We start from the raw sequence: 21,964 nt of genomic DNA, 5'->3' as shown, positions 1-21,964 counted from the left end.
ATTACCTGTTAACTGCTGCCACCATCAACCAGCGTTCAGCCTGGGGAGTTCAGCTTTGCGTGTGCGTTCATGTGAAGACTGAAGGCACGGAAAGCAGAAGGATGCCAGAATCCAATCAAAGGTTTGGGTTATTAAAATATGACCAGTGATGTTGTCTGGGCGAGGCAGAAGTACAGTCAACCTGAAATAAAGGTCGATTGTGTTTGAGTGAACTTTTAGGAAGCTCTTTTGTTGAGTGCTCTTAATCAAATTGGATTCTGAAGCTTCCTGTTCCTAAAAATCTGACATTTATGGGATAAAACAGCCGAACATCACGGTTTAAGTTTATTTTCTGCTTAACCAACCCGTCAGGAGACATTATAAAGTGTTGTTTCTTCTTCGTTTCATTCATGGCATGTAGTACTGTGCAAAACTTTTGAGCCACCCCACATTTCTTTATATTTTGAGATTTTCTTGTCATTTATTTAGTTCTCCAAGCTTTTGTTGTGTTTAACAAGTAGGCCAATCCAGAGAGAGTTGACAGGAAAGCAGGATATTAGTGAGGGGGGAATGACACACAGGACATGGGTGAACTTCAAACTGGGTCATTGTAGTAGTTTTTGGCATATGGGTCACCTTCTCAATCGGGGAGCAATAGTGGCAACCTGTTTTCCAGACTTCTTCAAAGACATTCAAAGCTCTTTTGTGGGTGTTTCTGCTTTTTGTCCTGTTCTCTGCTGCTTCAACAATGGCCCATGTAAGATGCTGGATTTTTTCCTGTGTCTTAAGGACTTGGCTTATCTGCTGTAGATAAATTTTTTTAAGAAAGCACAGCACGTCATGCTGAGATATGCCAAGTTTTCAGCTAATAGCGCTTTGAGAATCACCTTGTTGGTGCAAAAATACTATTTTATGTCTGAAGAAATGGGAACAAATGATGCGTTTTTGTGACTGGCTACAACACCTAAAGATCTAATTACGTGTAGACACAACATTGGTTTTTTCTTTGAGTTAGTTTCCAGTTTAACTTAAAAGAGATTAACATTTGGGGATATCGGACTCTTTTACATCTGCTTTGACTGGAATCCATAAAATATCTTTGTATGTGATAACCAATATTAGTTTGTGCTGCAATTTTAATCATTTGGCAAGATTTTTTTATGCGTTCCTACTCTTAGTATTGGAAGTACTATTCAAACTCACAACACTGTATGTTGATATAATCGACATACAGTATACTGCTGTATAATCAATGTGTTTGCAAAGATTTAGAAAATATATGCATTTACCCATTTACTCATACTGGGTACCGGGTAGGACATCTCTTCCACTTTGGAAACTTTAAAACAGCCAATCCGTCCTCTGTACTTTGTCACACTTGGTATAGTCCTGCGCCCTGAATACAACTGCCACTTCCTGTTTGCCAGCCTGGCCTTTTACCTGGATTTGTTTGGGTGAAGCACAAGGAAACAAAACAATTTGGGTAAGTATGAATGTGAATCTGAAGTCGGTTTGACTGAATGTGCAGCTCTTTCATTAACTTGTGAAATTTATTAGAAACTTAAATGTTTAAAAGGTTTGCTAGAATAAATGCTACCCTACAAGTTCTGTTGTTCAGCTGAAGATAGCAAATGAAGTATTTCTTTCACATCTGAACCTACTTCTGCCTCTAACACTCATCTACATCCGCTCCACCCTGCCTGCACTCTCTTCTTCACCTCTCTTGCACTGCAATGTCTGTTGCTTCGAGTGGTTGACCCCTAGTATTTAACCTCATCCACCTTCAACTTTCCACCTGTCTGCCTCTCATTCACCCACATGTATTCTGTCTTGATTCTACCGACTTTCATTTCTCTTCTCTCCAGAGGATACCTCCACCTCCCCAGTCTTTCTTCCACCTGCTCCCTACACTCACTGCAGATCACAGTGTCATCATATTCCATGGAGACTCCTGTCGGACCTCATCTGTCAACCTGTCCGTCACCTTTGATGGGCAATGTATTAATATGTCATCAGCTACATCGCCACGGGATAATGTAATGTTTTTTTAAGTACAGCATTTGCAAACAATGTTAATAGTTCATCTACGGCTTCAGTACTTGGCAAAGTAATTTTATTAAAAGTCATCCACAAGTAATAGTAATAGTTGTGTGTTTGCAGACAACCATGTTCCCTCACCTATCAGGTCAGAGGTTTGATCTGATTTCTGGCCAGCTTGCAGTCTTTCTTTTGGATGTTAAACTCCAAAGTTCACTTTTGTCTCTAAAAGCCGAAACTATCTTTTTGCTCTCTGACCTACTAAGCCACACGCAAGCAGCTTTTGGAGCATTTTTTACTTTGGATATTGGACTTAAAAAGTTATGTTTTAACTGTCAGTTGATCACACAACCTTGAACTCCTGCCAGACCACACCATGCCCAAGCTTTTCTTGGAGCCGTGTAATTTTCACAGAGTTGAGCAGTACACAGAATTCACTGGCTCATGGTGACATATTCATTGAGAAACTGAGACTTCATAGTGCGAGTCTTTCTATCTTTTTAGTGCTGGACATTACAGTTTAGAAACCAAATTTTAACAACAAGTTTAAAACTAACTCGGGAGATATTTTTGTCTTGGTGCTACCCAAGCTAAGCAGTTTTTTGCCCCCTACAGCTTTCAGTCTTTTTCTGAAGCTCATCTAAGAAAACATGTTAAAAACAAAGAGTACTGAAGTATCTTGACTAAAACTCTGACCTGAATTGGAGTATTTAGAGGTGTAAATATCTCACTGTAATAGCAAAAAAGCTCTGTAACCATTGGAGCAGTTTCATAAATGTATTTTAGAACAACATTGCATCTCTTTATTTTATGTTCATTCTCCTGAAAATACTTCCTGATCTTAACTTAAATACTTACATTTGAAACTTTCATATGTAAGTCACTGTAAGTTAGTTATACACTGCCCTTCCTCTGGGGCAATTTATTTTAGCAACAAATTACAATCTACTGCAATAATTTTAACTTTTTTTAATTTTAGGAAAGCTCAATAACATGTTGGAAATACTTCTTCTATTACACCCATGTTTTGATGTTTAAAAATGTTTTAATCTACCCATAAGTGCTTAGATCTGGGGTATATTTCTAATCCTCCTCTACTGATCATGAAAAACCTTTCAAAAGTGCCACAGTTTGTTTTGCCTAACTAAACCTTACTTTGCCAATTCTTTGATCAAAACTGTCCACTTCCCTCAGCAAAGACGGAGCTACTTTGTATTTTTTTTTTCCCCTGCATGTGTGTGTGAACCCAGCAAGCCGGCGGTCATCATTAAGACAGTAAATCTGCATATTCCTTCTCTCGCTCTCTCTTTTTTTTCTCCATTTTACAGTACAGTCACTGTAAGGTTAAGTAGCCCCAGGAAAGACAATACCAGCCACTCTTCAATTATTTATTCTCACATCATCCCAAAAAGATGACAAATGCTAATTTTGGTCCATTCCCCAGCTGGGCATCCAAGTGCTCATTAGTTTTAAAGAAGGTTAATCCATTTAGGTTTTGCATATTGATATGCCAATTATGTCTAATCGTGGAAGAGGCATCCGTCAAGGTAATAGTGCATAAACACATGCAAGAACATTAGGGAGAAGTCAACGTTATAATAAAGTAGGTGTTAATTGGTAAGGGGAGGACTGTCGGCTAACTCATGTGTGTAATGTACAGACGGGTGAGGAAGAGAGAGGGGGAGAAAAAAAGGGTTTCATTAGATTCCTCCCTCACAGCCCAAATGAAAAAAAAAAATGCTGTAATTTGCAAACCTCATGCTGTGAGCTCGCTGGGTGTTGTGCCCAAATGCTCCACCGAAGAGGAGGGTCACAGGGGTGAGGGGAGTGAGAGCTACGGCAGCATTCTGATACGGGCTGTTCAAAGAAAGTGTTTTTGCAATCATAATGTGGGATCTAACTTTTGTTCAATATAACTGCATCATCGTGTTTCCCCATGTGCTGTTGCGCTAAGCCATGACAATAAGAAAAATGTCCTCCAAATTAAAAAAAACTAAATTTTAATTTGCCTTTTGACATAGAAATCACTCATCAATCATTAATTATTAATAAATTATATATAAGTGTACAATAAACAACCATGGGGTTGTTTCTTAGTTTTCTCCTACTTATACAAATAGTTCATTATTTGAATAGCATTGAACTTTTGAGAATTGTCACTTTTTTAATGAGATGTTTATGATCATTTATATAGAAGAAATATACAGAAATATAATTGGTGTGACACCGGTGTTAACACCTTAACACTAATAGTCTGTTTAGATGTGATAAATACTACGAGAAAAGACTTGTATAACCAGCAGGTAAAAATAGCAATAATAATAATAACTAAGAAAAAATCATTACTGATGTTTTTAAATGTACTTTTTCACACAGGGCCAGGTACTTGAGTTATCCTTGTCTAATATTACATTTTATTTGATCAAATAGCAACAAGCTAATAAATCAAGAATGGTTCAAATACTTTTTCACACTTTTTCACATCACCATATGTATAAGAAAATATATTAAATATCTATTAAAATCAAAGGATTTATATCCAATTCGCTATTTTAAATGCAAGCGATACATTTCACATCGCTGTGGTGTCATAGAATTGTGTAAATAGTTTTCTTACCATTACTTAAAGCCACAGCTTTAAAACTGAAGGTTAGTTGTCTCGTAGCATTTGGTCACATACCGATTTCATGGTGTAGTCTTTGGTTGACAACATGGTAACTGTGCCAACCTGCAGGTTGAAGAAGTATGTGAAGCACTGATGTACTACTGATGTACTAGTAGTCACAGTTAGAGTGTATCTCCTGTCAGAATCAGCTTTATTGGCTGAAAACCACAACGGCAATGGATAAAATTGCGAATTTGGGACTTTCCAAAGTAGTGGGTCGTGCTTTGGTGAGTACATCCATCTTTTATTTTACTGCAGCTAGTCATGTATTCAGTTACTGTTCATGCAAAAGCCCTGTGTCATATTACATTAATATACTTTATTAAATAATAAAAAATAATTTTCAAAAAAACAATAAGATTGCAAAAATTTGCAATAAGGCTTTAAGTACTGGTGTGTTAGGTAGGTATGCAAAACAAGCCATATTTTATGTGCAATTTCAAAGAGAGACCTAGAGAACAAAACAAAGACCAAGGGAACGTCAGGGTTCTCTCTCAATCTGAAGGCTGTTCTCAGCTTTATTTTAAACTGTCACCAAAAATATTTTACTTCTGAGAATTTATGACAAATATCTCTGCAACAGATAAAAAAAAGTTTAAAAATACAGTGAAGATAATGAGGCTCAAATGGTTCCAAAAGGCACAAAATGAGAGACCTGAGGCGTTTAAAGAAAGCATGATGCTTTACAACCTTCCTAATAACCATGAAAAAACACAGGAGTTTGTAGCAGTCAGTTCCTCTCCCAATCTTGCTTGCTGGCGGCCAGAGCCTCTCCCAGCGCTCTGATGAAGCGATGGACATCACTGAAGGAGTTGTACATTGGCACCGGAGCAACTCGCAGCACGGTGGGCTCCCTCATGTCACACTATGAGACAGGAAATGACAAAAGAGTTCAAAAGTGTTCAGGTGGTCATTTTTTGAAGCACAAGGAATTAAAGTGCCAAAAACTGGAGCTCCTCCAATGGCCACTGTAGGCAAGTTACAAAAGCGAGTATGTCCCTATAGTTGTTTTTATGAAGTTAGTTGCTAAGATCCTCCACCAGTCTGTGCTCTGGTTTTAGTGAGTTAAATGCTAATGTTTTATTTGTATGTACTTGGCACTAATGATCAGGTATCGGTTTATAAAAACAAGCTGAATTCACAAACTTTGGACACTTCTGGCTCCAAAAAAGAAAACAAATACAAAACTGAACTGGCTAAGATGCCAAATACGTGACCAACCCCTTTTCTAAACTTTTGATGATAACAACACAGAACTTAAAAAGACAAAATTTACATTTGATGTTAAAATTAATTACATTCTTGTATTTTTACCTGATTAGGCTTGTACTAGAAACAGATATCGGGGTTTATACTCACAGCGACGCCCCTCTTCTCCAGCTCCTCGAAGACTCTTTTGATGGGAACAGAGAAGGAGAGCGAAAGCTGGCAGCCTCTCTGCTGAGGGTCCGACGGTGTGATGATGTGGACGTGAGGTTTGTGAGGCTGAGCCGGGTCCTTAGTGTAGTAGTGCTTAATCAGATACTCCAGGTAGCCCGTCAGTAGGAGGGACTTCTTGCGCAGAGCCTGCATGGTGGTCATGTTAAACACCTGGCAAGATTTAAATCGTGTATGAGGAAAGAAAATGAAAAATAGATGTTACTTCAGGCAAATGTTTTTTTTTTTCGTGTACAAGACTATGCTGATATATTAAGGAAGCCTGAAAACAGCATTTTTCCCTTCCATAAGACATGATTTTAGATTACTCTCTCAAATTTTAAAAAAGGAATTTTCTCAATTTTTCAGTTATTTCCATAAGTTTGAGCAATTAAGGCGAGATAATAACCCAAATTTTGAACTTATGTATGGCAAAAAATGCTTGTTTTCAGTGGCAGAAACAAGTTTCCATAATAAATAATAAACTGCTGAAATAAGCAAACACTAAATAACCATTAAATAGACATGTACAACAATTAAACAATGAAAGAGATGAATAATGAACACATATAGTTTTTTCAAGCTGTGTATTCAACTTGTAATCGACTACAGGCACTATTAGCATCACTGTTTGATAAACACTTACTTACAGATATGCATGACAACAATTCCAGTTACCCCAAAGTGTCAGTGCACTACATACATACATTACATACACGTAATGACAAAAACATACACATAACACTTGTAATGTTAATAACGGACATGTAACTTCAATAACCTGCACATAACACACATGTAATGTCAATGGTTTGCATATAATGTCCACAACATACGTGTAATTTCAATGGCGCGCATATATTGTACACGTAACATAGTTGTCGTTTTGAGATCATTTACTACACAAACTACATATAATTTGTAACGATTCACAATTCCCGAACACTAAATAGATGCTAATAATCCTTGAACCCTAGCAAGCTTATGAAATACGTTTCATTCAGGTTGATTAACATGTCTAGAAGGAGTACCTCCAGACTGGCCTGCAGTGGACAGACCAGCAGGATTGGTTGGTTCGACAGCCTGAAGCCGCTCACTCCAGGCTGCAGCTCCATCACTAAAAACAGAAGGAAAAAGTCAAGAACCCTTTCAAAGCTTCAGGATCCATTCAGTTCATTCAGAGCCTGAGAGGTGTGCTCTTTACACTCTAAACATAAAGGTCTCCAAATAGGCAGAACTGCAGGTGTAATGTTCACATGAGACCACAAGATGGAAGCAAATAGCAACTCTAAAAGCACACAGCAGGCTTGAGAGAGGTACTGAGGAGGCAGAGGTCAGTGAGGAATCTGTGATGAGTTTTACCGTTAGTCATCTGAAACCGAGACTTCAGGTCATGTCCCCACCATCCCATCAGCCTGAAGGACACGGGAACAGAGAGCTGTGTTACTTTATTTAATCCAATCTTTAATCCTATGTCTATTAACGTATTTTGACTAATTTAAGAGAAAGATACTTGAGTTTGATATATTTTATCATTTGATATTAGTTTCACTATCCTAGATGTCCCACATCTGGCCGTGACTGACTCAAGGTGTCACTTGCCAGTGCTGTGACTGAACCAAGAGTGTCAAAATTAGGCCAAGGATATCTGGGATACCCTACCAACAAAAATCCCCACCAGCTAAAATGTCTGTGAGGAATGTTTCTTACGTTGGTTTGATGGTATGTTTGTGTTTCTCATGGATAAACGCCCCAGCGAGACCACCAGCACCTGAGTTTATATACTGCAAACAAAAAAGCCACAGTCATCACAAAGCATTTCTCATTTATACTTTTATCTGATAATTGTACTGAAATCGCCTGCAGTTCATTAACAGGGCAGTTAGTGAGCAAGGTAGTCCTCAGTAAGCTGGAGTGAATGGTGATAAGGAGATAAGTATTTACCGCTGCCTTTATGATACATGAATAAAAAAGTCTGTGAAATTTGTCTGAAATTAAGATAATCTCGGACATTTTCACATGCCCCGTTCTGTCCTTTTAGGCTGTTCGCTCTGCTCTTACATCAATTTCTCTTTCAAACTGTCCTGGATTACATGTGAAGGATTATGGCAGTTAACAAGCAGTTTTCAGTTTAAATGATCCATAGTTTTCAGCGATGGCGCTAAGGTAGATGTAACATCACTGCTGCACAGAGATCAGAAAGTAGCACTACAGAAGTTATTGAATGGGAGATCAGCTGAATTACCTAAGGCTTTTGATCTTTAAAGGCCCCTTCCATTGGTTTTTGATAAAGACATCCCCCATGGTCATTCATAAACCAAAATAAATAAGTAATAAACTGTTAAATGACAGGTAGTTCCAGTTTTTTCAGTATCTGTTATAGAATTGCATGATTTCTTACTCTTGAGTTCAGAAAAATCTAACCCTGATAGGTTTGTGTGCTTAATTTCTCTCATGAGCTGCTTTGTGCATCCTGGCAAAACAAAGAAATATTCTGTATATTAACAACAAAACTTTGATTTTATAATAATTACATAATTACAGGACAGTGTGGACAATGAGACACCAGAAATTTTCTGTAATTCATTTCTTAAACTTTAAGCCCAAAGAGTCATGCTGCCACACTTCTTTCCTTTACTACAGCACCATTTCTTTATCAAATAGAAAAACAGATCTATTGTTGAAGTTCTTTTTCTTACATTAAAATATCTCAGGGATTAAATGGGAGTTTTGCTGGTCCGGCTCACTTGAGATCAAAGTGAACTGTATGTGAGCCACGATGTAAAATGAGTTTGACACCCTGGTATAAGCGTCTAAAATCGGAACTGGTTGTGTTGTCTCAACCTTTGCCAGAAAGAACATTAATATTCCTCAGAAAGGACATTTGTCCTACAGCTCCACAGAGTCTCATTCACTCTGGACTGTGTCTGGATGAAACAGTGAGCAGGACTTTAGAAGTCTCCTGTCAGCTGACCTTGTAGGAGCACCAGCAGGCGAAGTCGACACCCCAGTCATGCAGTTCCAACTCGACGTTTCCTGCCGCGTGGGCGCAGTCGAAGCCGACATAACAGCCCTGACAGACAAACAGAGGACACAGTAACAACTTAATATACAGCACAAAGCAAAAGTCTCGAGAAGGCCCTGATTAATTTTTCTTTTGCTTCCAAGATAACAGACTGTCTTCACATTTTTGTAAGTGGTCTTGAGCAATAGCTTTCCAGGACTTCTAGAGACTTCTAAGTTTTCTTTGGACATTGACTCTTTCCACAATTCAAGGAAACATTTGGTCAGGCCGGAAAGTTTCACAACTGAAGAGTTGCATCAAAAAATATGGGATTTATTGCAAATAACACCAATATTTCATAAAATGATGGCGAGATGCGGTGAAAATTTGAGATGAAAATGGGTAAAAGATTTGGGTGTAAACACACAATTGGAAAAAGGGAATAGCGTTGTTGTTAACGTTGGTCAGTCAGAGTCACAGTGGGCAAAACTCACTCAGTTAAAAAATTGTGCATCAGTATTATTGTTGGCCCATCAAACTTCGCACAGTGGGTGTGATACCCACCAACTCTAGCTGGAAATGCAGATCTGCGATTGGTACTTTTCTCCATCTGTTCTGTTCTTTTGAACTTTTTTGGAAATAAATAATGAAAGCACCGGGAGAAATCATATACATGCTTCTTTATGTAAGTGTCAACTCTCATTTAAGTAATACAAGAAAATCGGAAAGTTCTGGTGACTGGAAGGCCTCATTGAAACATCATTAAAGACTTTTATCTGAGTATTTTTTGCTTACAGTGGTTTCTCTTTTTGCTAGGCCCCCCTTTGTTTTACAAGAAAATCTGTAGCTTTACTGTATAAAGAGCTAACATCTCCAAAATTTCAGGAGTAGTTAGTCATTATAAGACGTGTTTGTGAACTAATCAAGAATGTGGGATACTGTTTGTCCGTGATTTGGACAGCCCAGCGCGTGTTCCCGATGCAGGGGAAACAAACTCTGCCGGGGAGACCTACCTTGGCACTTGTGCAGGTAAAGCCAAAGGCAAGATATGCTTCACCATATTTTCAAGTCTTTGGCTTGGAAGGGAGTTGGTTTGGAAACATATTTGGCGATGCTTCATCTTCTGCTTTGCGTTTGTGTGGGAGCCCCGTCAAAAACTTGTCCATTGTGCTAGCAGTGTTCAAGCATTTTTTTTTTTATTCATACTGCGCCCCCCAGTAATGTGCCCCCCACTTTGGGAACCACTGGGTTACAGTATCCTCTCCTCACCTTCCTCTGGCCAGCCTCAGTGATGCAGGCCATGTCGAACAGCTGGCCGGTGTAATACTGAACCCCGCTAAACATTACCACTGCGATAGAGTCGCCCTGCTTCTCGATCACCTCCAGGATGTCCTCGGTTTTCAGGGTCTCTTCTCCCTGAACACACAGAAAGTGCTCAGCATTGTCATTTAAACGGTGTTTAGTTTCTAACTGACACAGAGCTACAGACACGTTTGTTCATATAACAGCATGAAATGCACTCAATAGGTCGGCAACTGCTCTTCATCTTTGAAAGTTAAGATGCTGTGAAAGTTTTAGTAGTGATATGCTAACACGTGACGTGAAGTAGATGACCTGAGGATTTGCTTTGGGGAGGAAAACTATCCATCAATTGTTCCTCCATGGAGAAATTAGTTTAGATAAAAGTGTGCAGTGTGTTACCGGCTTGGGTGACAGCAACAGCATGCTGTCCTTAGGATCGAGTCCTCGCAGACGGATCTGCGACTCCACAGCGTACTGAGGAAAGAGATTCAAGAAGGACACTGAAGATTTAACCCTCCTGTTATATTGCAAGTCAAATTGAACCATTTTAAATTGTAAAAATCTAAAATAAATAGTTTAAAGTATTTTTTCAGTATGAAACTTCTTGTGCTTGGCTTCATAAAGGTAATCAACATATAAAATAAAAATTGTGCATTTTCACATATGTACAACCCATGTGTTACCCACATGTCCCAGGACAAGTGGGTAGGACAGGAACCTTTTATGGGCAGCATGTGATGCAAACACCAGCTATACACTGAACATGCAGGTTAACACAGGGAAGCTGGCTGGAAGAGCCCCAGAGAAGAATCATGTCACAAAGGTTGTGCTTGATATGGCACAAGGTCTCAGGGGCACAACATAACCTGTGACTACAACTTGGTTCAGGAGCTTCTAAAGAGAAAGCTCACAATGGTTAGAACAGTCCGAAAGAACAGAACTCTCTGCTGAGCTGCTGAAAACCAAGAACAGGGCCCCTCAGTCTTCCATATTTGCCTTCACAGCCCTGGTACCTTATTGCCACCAAAAGGGGAAAAAAGTTGTGCTCATGAGCACTTTGTACAAAAATGCTGAAATCAGCACACGAGAGGACTAGAAATGACTCTAGACTGCAGTGCCACCAAAGGGTGGGTTGACAACTTGGACAAAGTCACAGGGTCCTACAGCACCAAGTGAATGACTGCACGCTGGCCACTTGTCATCTTTTACAACATCGATGTATCAGCCTACAACACATTTGTCATTTGGGCGGAGATCTTTCCTGAGTGATGAAATGTCCCTCATGTGCTGTGTAGACACATGCACCTTGTTCATTTCCACCTATTAATTTTTGTGTATTTCTGGTTCTAAACACTGGATAGTGTTTACTATTGCAACATGTAACGACATGTCACTTGTGTGCTGTGGAGACTCACAGACACACACACTGTGTTCATATTGCTATCCCTTATTTTGTTCTTTTGTTCTTTTGTTCTTTTGTTTCTTTCTAGAGTTTACTTTCAGTACAAATCCTCTTGAGTCATTAGTCTTGATTTTAAGTCAGTTTGACCCAGAACAGAAGAGATGTCACATGTTACTTTCTCTACATCACTACATACAAAGAAAAAAAATGTAAATTATAAAACAAAATTTTAAAATAATCAATGTCATGTAAAACTATTGTGTTTTATATGCAGGTCTTTCTAATGTGCATTAAAAATGTTTTAAAATGCATTTTTTATGAAAAACAAGTGAATTACCCTCATTGAACCACGATCTGTGAGAGGTAAAAATAAACACCATTTACACCAATTATTGTTTGAAATGGTTAATAATGGAGTTAATAATCAGGTATAAACATAGTAAACATGCCCTGGGTCAAGTTGACCTACAAACAGTGTTCCTGAGAAACGAACATAACAGGGCGGTTAATGACCAACTTGAACTGAGGAGACAAGAGATTATTTACACCATAGACAAGTAAGAGAAACACTGAGTGCAGGAAAAGACTCCGTTTAAACCCTTTTAGGACCCTTTAGGTCCAGTCTGCATGCAAAAGTATTGATGGGCAAGATACTGAACCCCAAGTTCCTCTCTGATGCATCCATTAGATTATGAATGTTAGATAGAAAACACCTAGCTGTAGAAAACATGTGCTGGTATGGCATATTGCATAAAGCACTTTGAGTAGAAAGTTGAGTGGAAAAGTGCTGTATGAGAACCAGTCCATATGTTCAACTATAAATAAAATATGGGTTTATGAGATTTGCAAATCCCTGCATTCTGTTTTTATTCATATTTTACACAGCTTTTTCAGAATTGGTATTGTACTTAACAAACATAGGGTCAAGGGTATCTCTAATGTACACTCTGGACAGATCTCAAAAACCTTCCTCCTTCAATTAATGTCAGTTCTTTGGGCTAGAAATGTTTCTCGAGTGTTAAAACTGGTGCGAAACACAAGATCAGACCCCAACTAATCATCCAGTGAAGTTTAATTTTTCTTTTGAGTTAGACAAAACTAGTAAAGCTGAATTCATGGATCAGGGAAAGAAAAATCCCCAAAGGGAGGATTTGAGAGAAAAATGTGATCATGTGTGGATGTACTCACGTGATCAGATGGAAAGGCCTTGTCCTCTAGAAGGATTTTGTGTCGAGTTTTAGTGGGTTTGTAGAAGGAAAGCTGCCGAATAATTGAAGGACATTACTGTTCAGTTTGAAAGTTGTTGAACTATGTGTGTTATGTTTGTATATCTCATCATTTAAATGGGGTGAAACAGTAAGTGATTGTATCATACCAGCAGAAGATGTAAATTTACTGTCAGACCATTCATCAGTGCCACTTCCTCAGTTTTAGCTCCTGTCAAAAACAAAAGAAGAAAGACAATATGAGTCATGTTCTTAATTAATATGTGAATGTTTGAGAAATTTCCCCAAGGCTTTCATTTCATTTCAGTAACAGCAGAAATGAGGAAATCCAGGTTATTTAAAGCATAGTAGCTTTTGTTGAAACCTTCAGTTCACAAAATGGTCAAACTATCCGGTCGTTAAGTGATGACGTGACAAATCCTACTTCCGGGCCTAAAGTAGTCTGCGTTTAATATGGCTTTTGTGTTGTTAACATGTTTAATGTTTTGTATTTTCTTCTATTTAATCTCAAAAAGCTCCTAAAACAGTCAGTGATCACTGTTGACCTCCCTCGGCTTTTATTACGCTAATCATTTATTTAAGCTCAGTTTTTAAAACCTTAGGATGTAACTACAGCCCAGCCCATGCAGCAGTATATGAATGACTAACCTCGTATTGTGGATGGATTATCTCAGTTGGCTGAAGTTTGGTCCTTTTACAGCATCCTGCCATGCGATTACATTTGTTTCTGACCACCGAGAACACTCACGTTAACTTTTATCGAGTGGAAAAAAAGTTAGCTTGTTTATATTATGCTAACATAGCTGTGTCGCTAGCGGTCACATAGCACATCATTATATACCAGCTAGCCAAACTTCAGTAACCCTACAAACGTCACTGCTGTTTAGTTTTCTGTCTTCATTTATGTTGGAAGTGAAAGCAGAGCTGTACGTTTTAATTTGTTTCCAAAACCCCACAGTCAGGACATGCTATATTGTATTTAGATAGAAGCTAGCGAGCTAACTTCCTGCTAACTTCTAACTCCGTTAAATGTCATAAATTCCGTTTTCATGGATGCCTGGATGTTAAACTCAATTGTTACACCTGGTAGAGCAGAACGCTGATCATTTTATTAAAGATGAAAGACTTTAGACAGTTTTTCAACTCTCAGTAATGACATAGTGATCGTTTGATATATGGACCTGCAGCAAGTTTAGGCCCAGACATGGTTAGTGACGTCAGACTTAACGACCGGATAGTCATCTTTATCTGAAGGACTCAAATGATCACATGTATTCTTGTCATTGTCTTCCTCATCCAGAACTTGTGAATGAAATCACAGATGGACTTTGCACTCTTCAAAACAGGCCTGGATGGAAAAGTGCAGTGACTACCAGCTAAGGTAAATGGGACAGACTGTTTTAAAACTACAGCTGTGTGTGAGCATCACAGAAGAACACACAAATGTGAAACTCTAGATTGAACCACCCAACACTTAGCTCAAGTTAAAATGGAAGCTTTAGAAAACATTTTTATTAGGACCACTATGAGTATTTTCAGTGAAAAGGAGACTTATTTCCAACTAAAATCGTTGGAAATAACCATCTTTCCTTTGGCAGGTTCTGCTCTTGGACCTCTCAAGTCCTTTCAAAGACGCAGAAATGACTGTTGAACAAAACAGAGCAAATTGGGAAAAATAATCGTGGGTGTAAAGCTACTTGCAGAAGAGTTCCAACGGTGGGCAGGCTAAAGCAGCTTAGGTCCTAGTCACACGGGCCTAGAGACTTGTCAGTGACCATCTTTGAAACCCCTGGTTGCTAGGAAAAAACGTTATTCCTCAGCTGTTTGCTGGCTGTTGCTGTGAAAGTATTTGCTAAAGCTGCAATCACACAGGCCTATAGACCAGTTTGTGAACCCCTGGTAACCACCAGTTGCTAGGGCAATATGTGTACCCCATGACCGTGGTAGCTTGCATGGATGATGGCAAGTTGTCTGCAAATTATGGTCTTCCATAATTTCCTTAGGGATTAACAAAGTACTCTGATTCTAAATTTACTCAACGGTATCAAAACTGTGAGAAGTGCAGTGCTAGAAAGTTCCCAAACTCCTTCAAAAACGCCAATTGCCTTTTGGGTTTTCTTAATCAGTCAACTGTTACAGCCATTGTCAGACTAGTTCAGGTGAGCCAAAATTTGCAGCTTTGGAAAACATCGTGTTCTCCAAAAATCCTGACCTACTTTAGAGGGACCAGCCAAGCGTCAGTGTTTCTTACCTACAACTTTGGCCATCAGTTCCTCAATGTTGTTTTCAGCCCATGCCCAAGGTCTCGCACCCATTGTGTGTCCATGGATAGCACTGTAAAAGAATACATCAATACATGCCACTGTGCCTCATCCTTTGGTTAAATATCAAATGTAAGCATTAACATACATCTTGGCCCACGTGTCCAGTTCCTCTTCCAGGTACTTCTTGACATTTTTAGGCTGCAGCCCCAACGAGTTGCCCGAAAAGTAGATGCAGTCCTTGGCACCATTGACCAGTGAGAGATCAGCTAAAGAAACATCAACAGAATTAAACAACTGCTAATAACAAATATTCTTCTCCATCAACCTTAATGAAACATTTTTCACTCACAAGGCGGCAGCTCTGTAATTTTCGGCACCAGAAATTCCTCCCTGAAGTGTCGCAGTTTGTCATGTTTATCGAAGTAAGCAGCCACTTCTGCAGAGGTTGGACTGCAGCCCAGAGAGTCAGACACTCGTTTCACAGTTTCGCTGGGAGTCGAGCCGTCAAACTCATCCATTGTGGAGGGATCGGTGGGCTGCTGACCTGCAGGAAAAGCATCAGTTAGGGAAGACATTTTATCTTTATTAGGAATAGGGTTGCAGTCTCTGGGTGCGTAGACTTCCAGATCTGTTTTTTAGGTGTTTACTGACATTGTCTGACCTTCCTCCCCTTAAAGCTAAAAGTCTGCCTTCAGGGTTTAATTTAAAATCCTCTGTGGTGGTGTTACAGATACATGTAAAGGAACAACAACAAAAAAAACAACAAAAACCCAAGTCTGGTGTTTCTGGTAGTTAAGCTCACATGTAGACAGACACTGTGTGATTCCTTGTTTGACCAAATGTCCCGAAAACAGCACTAACTCTAAGGGCAAGTTAAAGTTTAGTCACAGGTCTCTTAGTTTAACATCATCTGTGGTCTGAAATACACCCAAAGTAAACTTTAAGTGTTCTTAGCAGAACAGGTCGTTTGTTTTGTTTTTTCTTAGAGCTCATGTCAAAGGTCCAGGTGCAAACTTTAGGATTCGTCCACCTTTATAGGGGCTTATTATTAGCTACTCTTTAGAGTGGCTAGTAATAAAGGAATAAACTGTTTCAAGGGTCCTTTTTTTTTTTTTTTTAGATCTGATTGCTGTAGAATTGTGTAAAGATACAAATTAGTTTGGGTTGTCCTATAATCACAACACTGTTACTCTGGAAAGATTCATTATCCACATGGGATCATTTGTGTTGTAAAGGACATTTTCAGTCTTTCTTTTAAATCTCTTTCTCTGCATCATTTTAATATCATACGAACCCCCAAACCTGTTCTGTTGAAATGTGAATGTTATGTTTTAGTCATTGGTCTGATTGGTTATTTACCTTTGTACACCTCTATATTCAATGCACATGCTACAAGTGACTGACGCTGGCCAAGGCAGGGCTGCTGGCATGCTGGATTCAATTCTGAGCTGTTCCTGCAGCCATTAGAGTACCGTCTCTGATCTGACTGCTCTTAGTGGAAATCTGACTGGACAGAGGCACTGAGATGAGGTGCTCCAACCTAGTGCCATTCTTGCAGCAGCACTCCACCCTGTCTGTACCTACCCCCACATATCCTCTGGATTCTGGGCATATCCAGACATTTCCCTGGCCTAAATTTAGCCCCAATATGTCTCCTATGGAACACAACGGGGTTATGCTGGGTTAATGTGTGACCACTGGCCAGTAATGGAGAGTCAACAGCAGATCAGGACAGAAGATCCATGCAAAGACTGGTGACTACTTGCACATCCACGAAGCAACCATATTAAATGTTGTATGTTCATATTTTAAAGTGTTGGTCTGTCAAATCAATTTAAAATACAAACTCGTATTTCCTTCTGTTTTTCTCTTTGTTTTCCTCTGTCTATAATCAACATCCATCAGCTGAATCACTAAGATCTTTTCAGAGGGCTTGTCTGCAATATCCTCCTAAGCTAACATAGACAGAGACTTTTGATCAAAGCTGAGATCATTAGGCTCCAAGAGTCCTCAAAAGAACAAACTAGACAATATATAGAAAGAAATTTAATTTTTGATTTTCCAGAGTTGGTTTCTTCATTTTTAAACCACAAATTTTTAAAAAACCTTTACCAGGATTTTTCTGTAACATGACATTCTGCAAGATTAGTACACCCAAACACCTTTAAAATGTTTTGTTTCACACTGTCTAAGCACAAGGCAGCTTCCTTTTAATATGCCTGATAAGTCTCTGCGTTCCTTATCAATAACACTGCAGTTCTTTTACAATTAAACACTGAGTTTAGAGGCTTTTCTGCTGACAATTGTTCTTGTTAAAGCATTGCATGCCTCATTATTTATTCATTCTGCTGTAAAGTGGAAGTTTTCGAGCTCTGAAAGCTGTAACTCACAGTTGGATCAGTTGGTCTGCAGATGAGCTTCCTCTATGCATTCAGCAGTCAGACTGAGTGAATCGTGTCCTCTGCAAACGCTCTTTGAGCTCTTTGTTTGCACTATCAGGTTAATCATTGTTTTCATGAACTATGACACATACTCAAACACGCTCTTTAATATCCTGTCATAAGTTCGCCTGTGCGCACACACACAAGGCAGAGCAGGAAAGACTTCCTCATTTTGTGGTTTCTGTTTCATGTATGAAAATGGAACAAACTTACAGAGCGAAGTTCCACGTGAAAACAGAGCTGGCCATGTGATCAAAAGACGTTATTCTGTAGCTGCATCAGTGTCCGCTCTTCTGCTTTGAGACTTTCCAACGGATGCTAAGCCAGGCTGTGTGAGGATTTACTCCCATCCAGCGCCGGAATCAAACTGTAAACATTCCTTTATTGATTTTGTGTCCATGCAAAAAAAGATTTTTTTTTTATTTCTTCCTTCAGCATGCTCTCAAACTGCTGATTTATACAAGTATAAACACCACCAAGTTTGACTTGAGTTGCACGGTGATGAGCTGGAGGCTGTCATTCCTTTTCTTTCAGGCTTCTGCCATTTGTCCACTAGATGGCAGCAAATCATTATTAACAATATGTCCCATGTCTGGTCCATTCCCTTCAAACTCTGACAGTGGTGAAAGTTTAGTCACAGGTCTCTTAGTTTGGCTACAGCAGCGTCCTTCACAGCCACTGTATTCAAATATGGTGGAGCAACGTGGCTGCTTCCACAAAGTGCAAACCTGCTCCTGTGTATTATTCATACATTGATTATAAGTATTATGAGAACTCAGTTGTTGGGAGACATCATTAAACATTAATCTGTGTGTATATCTGAGTACAGAATTACTGACTGTACCTTTAAGATGCCATAAACCATTTTTAAAAAGTGTGTGTGTGTGTGTGTGTGTGTGTGTGTGTGTGTGTGTGTGTGTGTGTGTGTGTGTGTGTGTGTGTGTGTGTGTGTGTGTGAGTTCAAAACTTCTGCTTTTCTTTATGCTGCCTCAGGCCAATGTTGTGCAGTGTTGGGAATTTTTCCAAACATGCTTGCTACCACTGTTTTTGAATGTTATCGCGTGCATGTAAAAACTATAAACTCTTTTAAAGTTTTATTGGTTTTAACGAATTTTGATAGAATAAAATGGACACAAGATTTTTGTCTGGGAGAAAGGAGCAGACAAATCCCCTCTGAAAGTGAGGACAGTGAGCAGAAGTGAAAAAGCAATCAGGGTTTTAATTACTGATTCTCTGGCTTTGTTAACTAAATCAAATCCGTTGACTGATTTTCTGTAACAGACATTCTGCCAGCATGTTCAGAAGTCTTTCAAATGATAGATTCATTGAGCAGAAGGAGTTTTTTAAACATCTCTTATAGGCACTACACTAGTCAAAGTCACCTTGCAGTGGCCCGTGTGTCACAGGAAGGGTGCTGGCTGGACAACACTAAGTCATGTTTTAAAGGTGTTAAGTTGTACACCTCTGTTTCACTGCAAGACGCAACTTTATTCTTGAATCAAATCCAACATGTGAAGATGTTTGAGGTGGGTTTTTCCTTTTCACCTAACAATCAGTTGGTACTTTTAGAAGATTTTATGATTTTGTACACCTTGTCAATACTGGCGTGAATTTTCCGTCAGAACTGTTTTAATTCTTCATTATAGATTCAATGAGGTGCTGGAAAACACTTTAGAGATTTTGTCTCTAATTATGTGATGACATTACAAAGTTGCTGCATATTTGTCAGCTGCACATCAATCATATGAATCTCCTTTTCCACTCCCAGATGTGCTGTATTGGATTGAGATCTGGTGACTGTGGAGTACAGGAAGCAGCCATCAGAAGATGGGTACACTGTAGTCACAAAGGTATTGACATGCCCCTTCTGAGCCTGGCTCTACTGGAGGTTTCCTCCTGTTAAAAGGGAAAAAGGGTCTGAACTGTTGATGCAAGGCAGGATGGATCTATGCTTTCATGTTGTTTACATCAGCGGTCCCCAACCTTTTTTGCGCCACAGACCGGTTTAATGTCAGACAATATTTTTCACGGACCGGCCTTTAAGGTGTTGCAGATAAATACAACAAAATAAAATGATACGACCAAGAAAAAACCTGTGGTGTTTTGTAAATATAATAATAAACACGAATTCACTGTGTAATTGTGTAACTTTATTAGCAGCGTCCTCCTGAAATGTGCCAACAACAATGAGAGTAACATCCTCCTCTCTGTCCCTTAATGCGCTCTGGTCGCTATGGTAATGCGTAAATATTTCTTGCAAAACAAGACACACAACTACAACACGGGAAAAGACCCAGGGAAACTGAGTTAACGATAAAAACCCTGAAAACCATACATTTCACAACCGAGCCCCAACTCTCGTAGGCCGGTACCAAACGACTCACGGACCGGTACTGCTCCATGCCCCAGGGGTTGGGGACCACTGATTTACACCAAATTCTGACCTACCACACAAATATTACACCAGAAATCAAGACTCATTAGGCGAGGCAACGCTTTTCAATCTTCTATTATCCAGTTTTGGTCAGCCTGTGTGAATTATAGCCTCAATTTCCTGTTTTTAGCTGACAGGAGTGGCACCCAGCTTGCTCTTCTGCTGTTATTGAGATGCTCTTCTGCGCTGGTTTTAACAAGTGTTATTTAAGTTACCTGTTATTTAAGCAGTCTAGCCATTCTCCTCCAACATATCCAAGGCAATTTCTCCCACAGAACTGCTGTTCACTGGGTAGGTTCTCTCTTTCAGATCATTCCCTGTAAACTCTGGAGATAGCTGTATGGGAAAATTCCAGCAGATCAGTAGTTTCTGAAATACTCAGACCAACAACCATGACACGGTCAAAGTCACCTAAATCACTTAACATTGTATCCTTGAAAATCTGTTACAATCTCTTGGCGGCTTAAAAATCACATCAGTTCAACTCAGACAACACCTATCTCAAGCTGATTGACCTCTGACCTGAGATGCTGAACAATAACTTTCTAGTTGTGATCGTTTCCCCCAGCGCTACAATGAAACGCTTTAGAAAACGAGCTCCTCATTTGTGTTTCCCACAAGGGCTGGAGGCAATAATTGCCAATTAGCTTGTCGTAACTCCTCTAACAGATGTAAACAAAGCAATCAGTGATCACATTTTCCTCTCACTGCGCTCTTAAAAATGATGTAAAGCTTTTGATTCTTTCCCCAACAGAAAAGATGTAATCTGGTGTGAAAAACATGCCATGTTTAGAAGTAGCCAAGCTTGAGTTTATAAAAGTCAGACTAGCAGACATGTCGAGAATGACTCACGTTTTTTTAAGAGTGCAAAAGCGGTATGGTTGCAAGATGTTTGGGAGCACTGTAGCTCCAGACAGGCCTCCAGTATGTTCTTCCCTTGTTTTTCTCACAGTAAAAGAGGATTTGTGACATCTGGAAGTGCTCAGGAGGCAGGAGCTCGAATCCCCCCGCTCTTGTCCTTTCTCAGGGCACAAACATCAAAGGAGGCGGCAGATAATGTTTTCTAACCCGCCAGGAGTTAGCCACCACCGGTCTGCAGTCTAATTTGGATGAAATGTCTCCAGGACAGGTGTGAAAAAGATGACTTACCAAACAAAAACTGTGTACAGTATGTTTGACAACATGCTGTACACAGTGATATTACTGGTACTTTAAATGTACTTATGTCCTATCTTGTTTTAAAAATACATAAAGACCTGTAAAAAAATACCTATAACAGAATTTGAAGAAAGCACTGAGACGTCTTCATGTCTAAAACATCTACGTGCTGCAAATTAGTGCCAGGCTGCACTTTTATGCAATACCAATTTCTGCCACAAGATGGTGCAGCGACTTACTGTTGTATTTATTTAATCAGGCAAGTCGCTGGAAGGCGAAAGAAAACATCAACTGGTCGTACTATGGAAGATTTTTTTGGGCACTGGAAAAAAAAGTCATCCATAGCTCAGAATTTCAAATTAATGAGTCAAAATTTTGACTTATTGCCACCAATCAGATGAATAAATGTATATTATTTCCTTCTTTTTTTTTTTATATATTATATTATTTCCTTGTTACCTGAAAGCAGAAGGCGGAAGGATTCAACTGTTCAACAGTTTAGCATTCAATACATCTCGACAAACATGCTGGTAAAATGCTGCCCCCTGGTGGATGTTAATGTATTTTGCCATAAGCATTAAAATATTGAAAACACCTGTTTGGGCACATTGTGACGTTAAATGTATTTTTCGAGTT

General features: G+C 39.3%; 1 protein-coding gene and 1 long non-coding RNA gene across 2 annotated transcripts; one reads left to right on the top strand and one right to left on the bottom strand.

Annotated features, from left to right (window-relative positions):
* Nucleotides 1-3,585, top strand: LOC146547389 (uncharacterized). The gene is made up of 3 exons (XR_014890755.1): nucleotides 1-121; nucleotides 1,367-1,462; nucleotides 1,845-3,585. It is a non-coding gene; the product is annotated as an uncharacterized LOC146547389 (long non-coding RNA).
* Nucleotides 3,586-5,168: 1,583 nt separating this feature from the next.
* On the bottom strand, nucleotides 5,169-17,831 carry kynu (kynureninase). The gene is made up of 14 exons (XM_085265336.1): nucleotides 17,686-17,831; nucleotides 15,645-15,839; nucleotides 15,441-15,561; nucleotides 15,283-15,365; nucleotides 13,181-13,242; nucleotides 12,994-13,065; nucleotides 10,803-10,877; nucleotides 10,371-10,517; nucleotides 9,072-9,170; nucleotides 7,808-7,881; nucleotides 7,460-7,512; nucleotides 7,129-7,214; nucleotides 6,041-6,271; nucleotides 5,169-5,546 (listed from the first exon to the last, which is right to left on the bottom strand). The coding sequence occupies exons 2-14, from the start codon at nucleotides 15,811-15,813 to the stop codon at nucleotides 5,412-5,414; spliced, it is 1,407 nt and encodes a 468-aa protein (XP_085121462.1). The 5' UTR covers nucleotides 15,814-15,839; nucleotides 17,686-17,831; the 3' UTR covers nucleotides 5,169-5,411.
* Between the last annotated feature and the right edge of the window lie 4,133 nt (nucleotides 17,832-21,964).

The sequence above is a fragment of the Mchenga conophoros genome, linkage group LG23 (assembly GCF_057382185.1).
Source record: "Mchenga conophoros isolate Kocher_MC1m ecotype Shallow Benthic linkage group LG23, M_conophoros_male_GT1.1, whole genome shotgun sequence".
Lineage (NCBI taxonomy): Eukaryota > Metazoa > Chordata > Actinopteri > Cichliformes > Cichlidae > Mchenga > Mchenga conophoros.
Note: the sequence above shows the minus strand (reverse complement) of the source record. Positions and strands in the feature narration are given on the sequence as shown.

Bases quoted from the DNA above. Each gene is read 5' to 3' on its own strand.
- kynu (XM_085265336.1), bottom strand. From the start codon at position 15,813: ATGGATGAGTTTGACGGCTCGACTCCCAGCGAAACTGTGAAACGAGTG. The intron at 10,518-10,802 runs GTAACACACTGC...CTGTGTGTTCAG, and splicing joins TGTTGCTGTCACCCAAGCCG to GGAGAAGAGACCCTGAAAAC. The intron at 7,513-7,807 runs GTAAGAAACATT...CGTGTCCTTCAG, and splicing joins AAACATACCATCAAACCAAC to GCTGATGGGATGGTGGGGAC.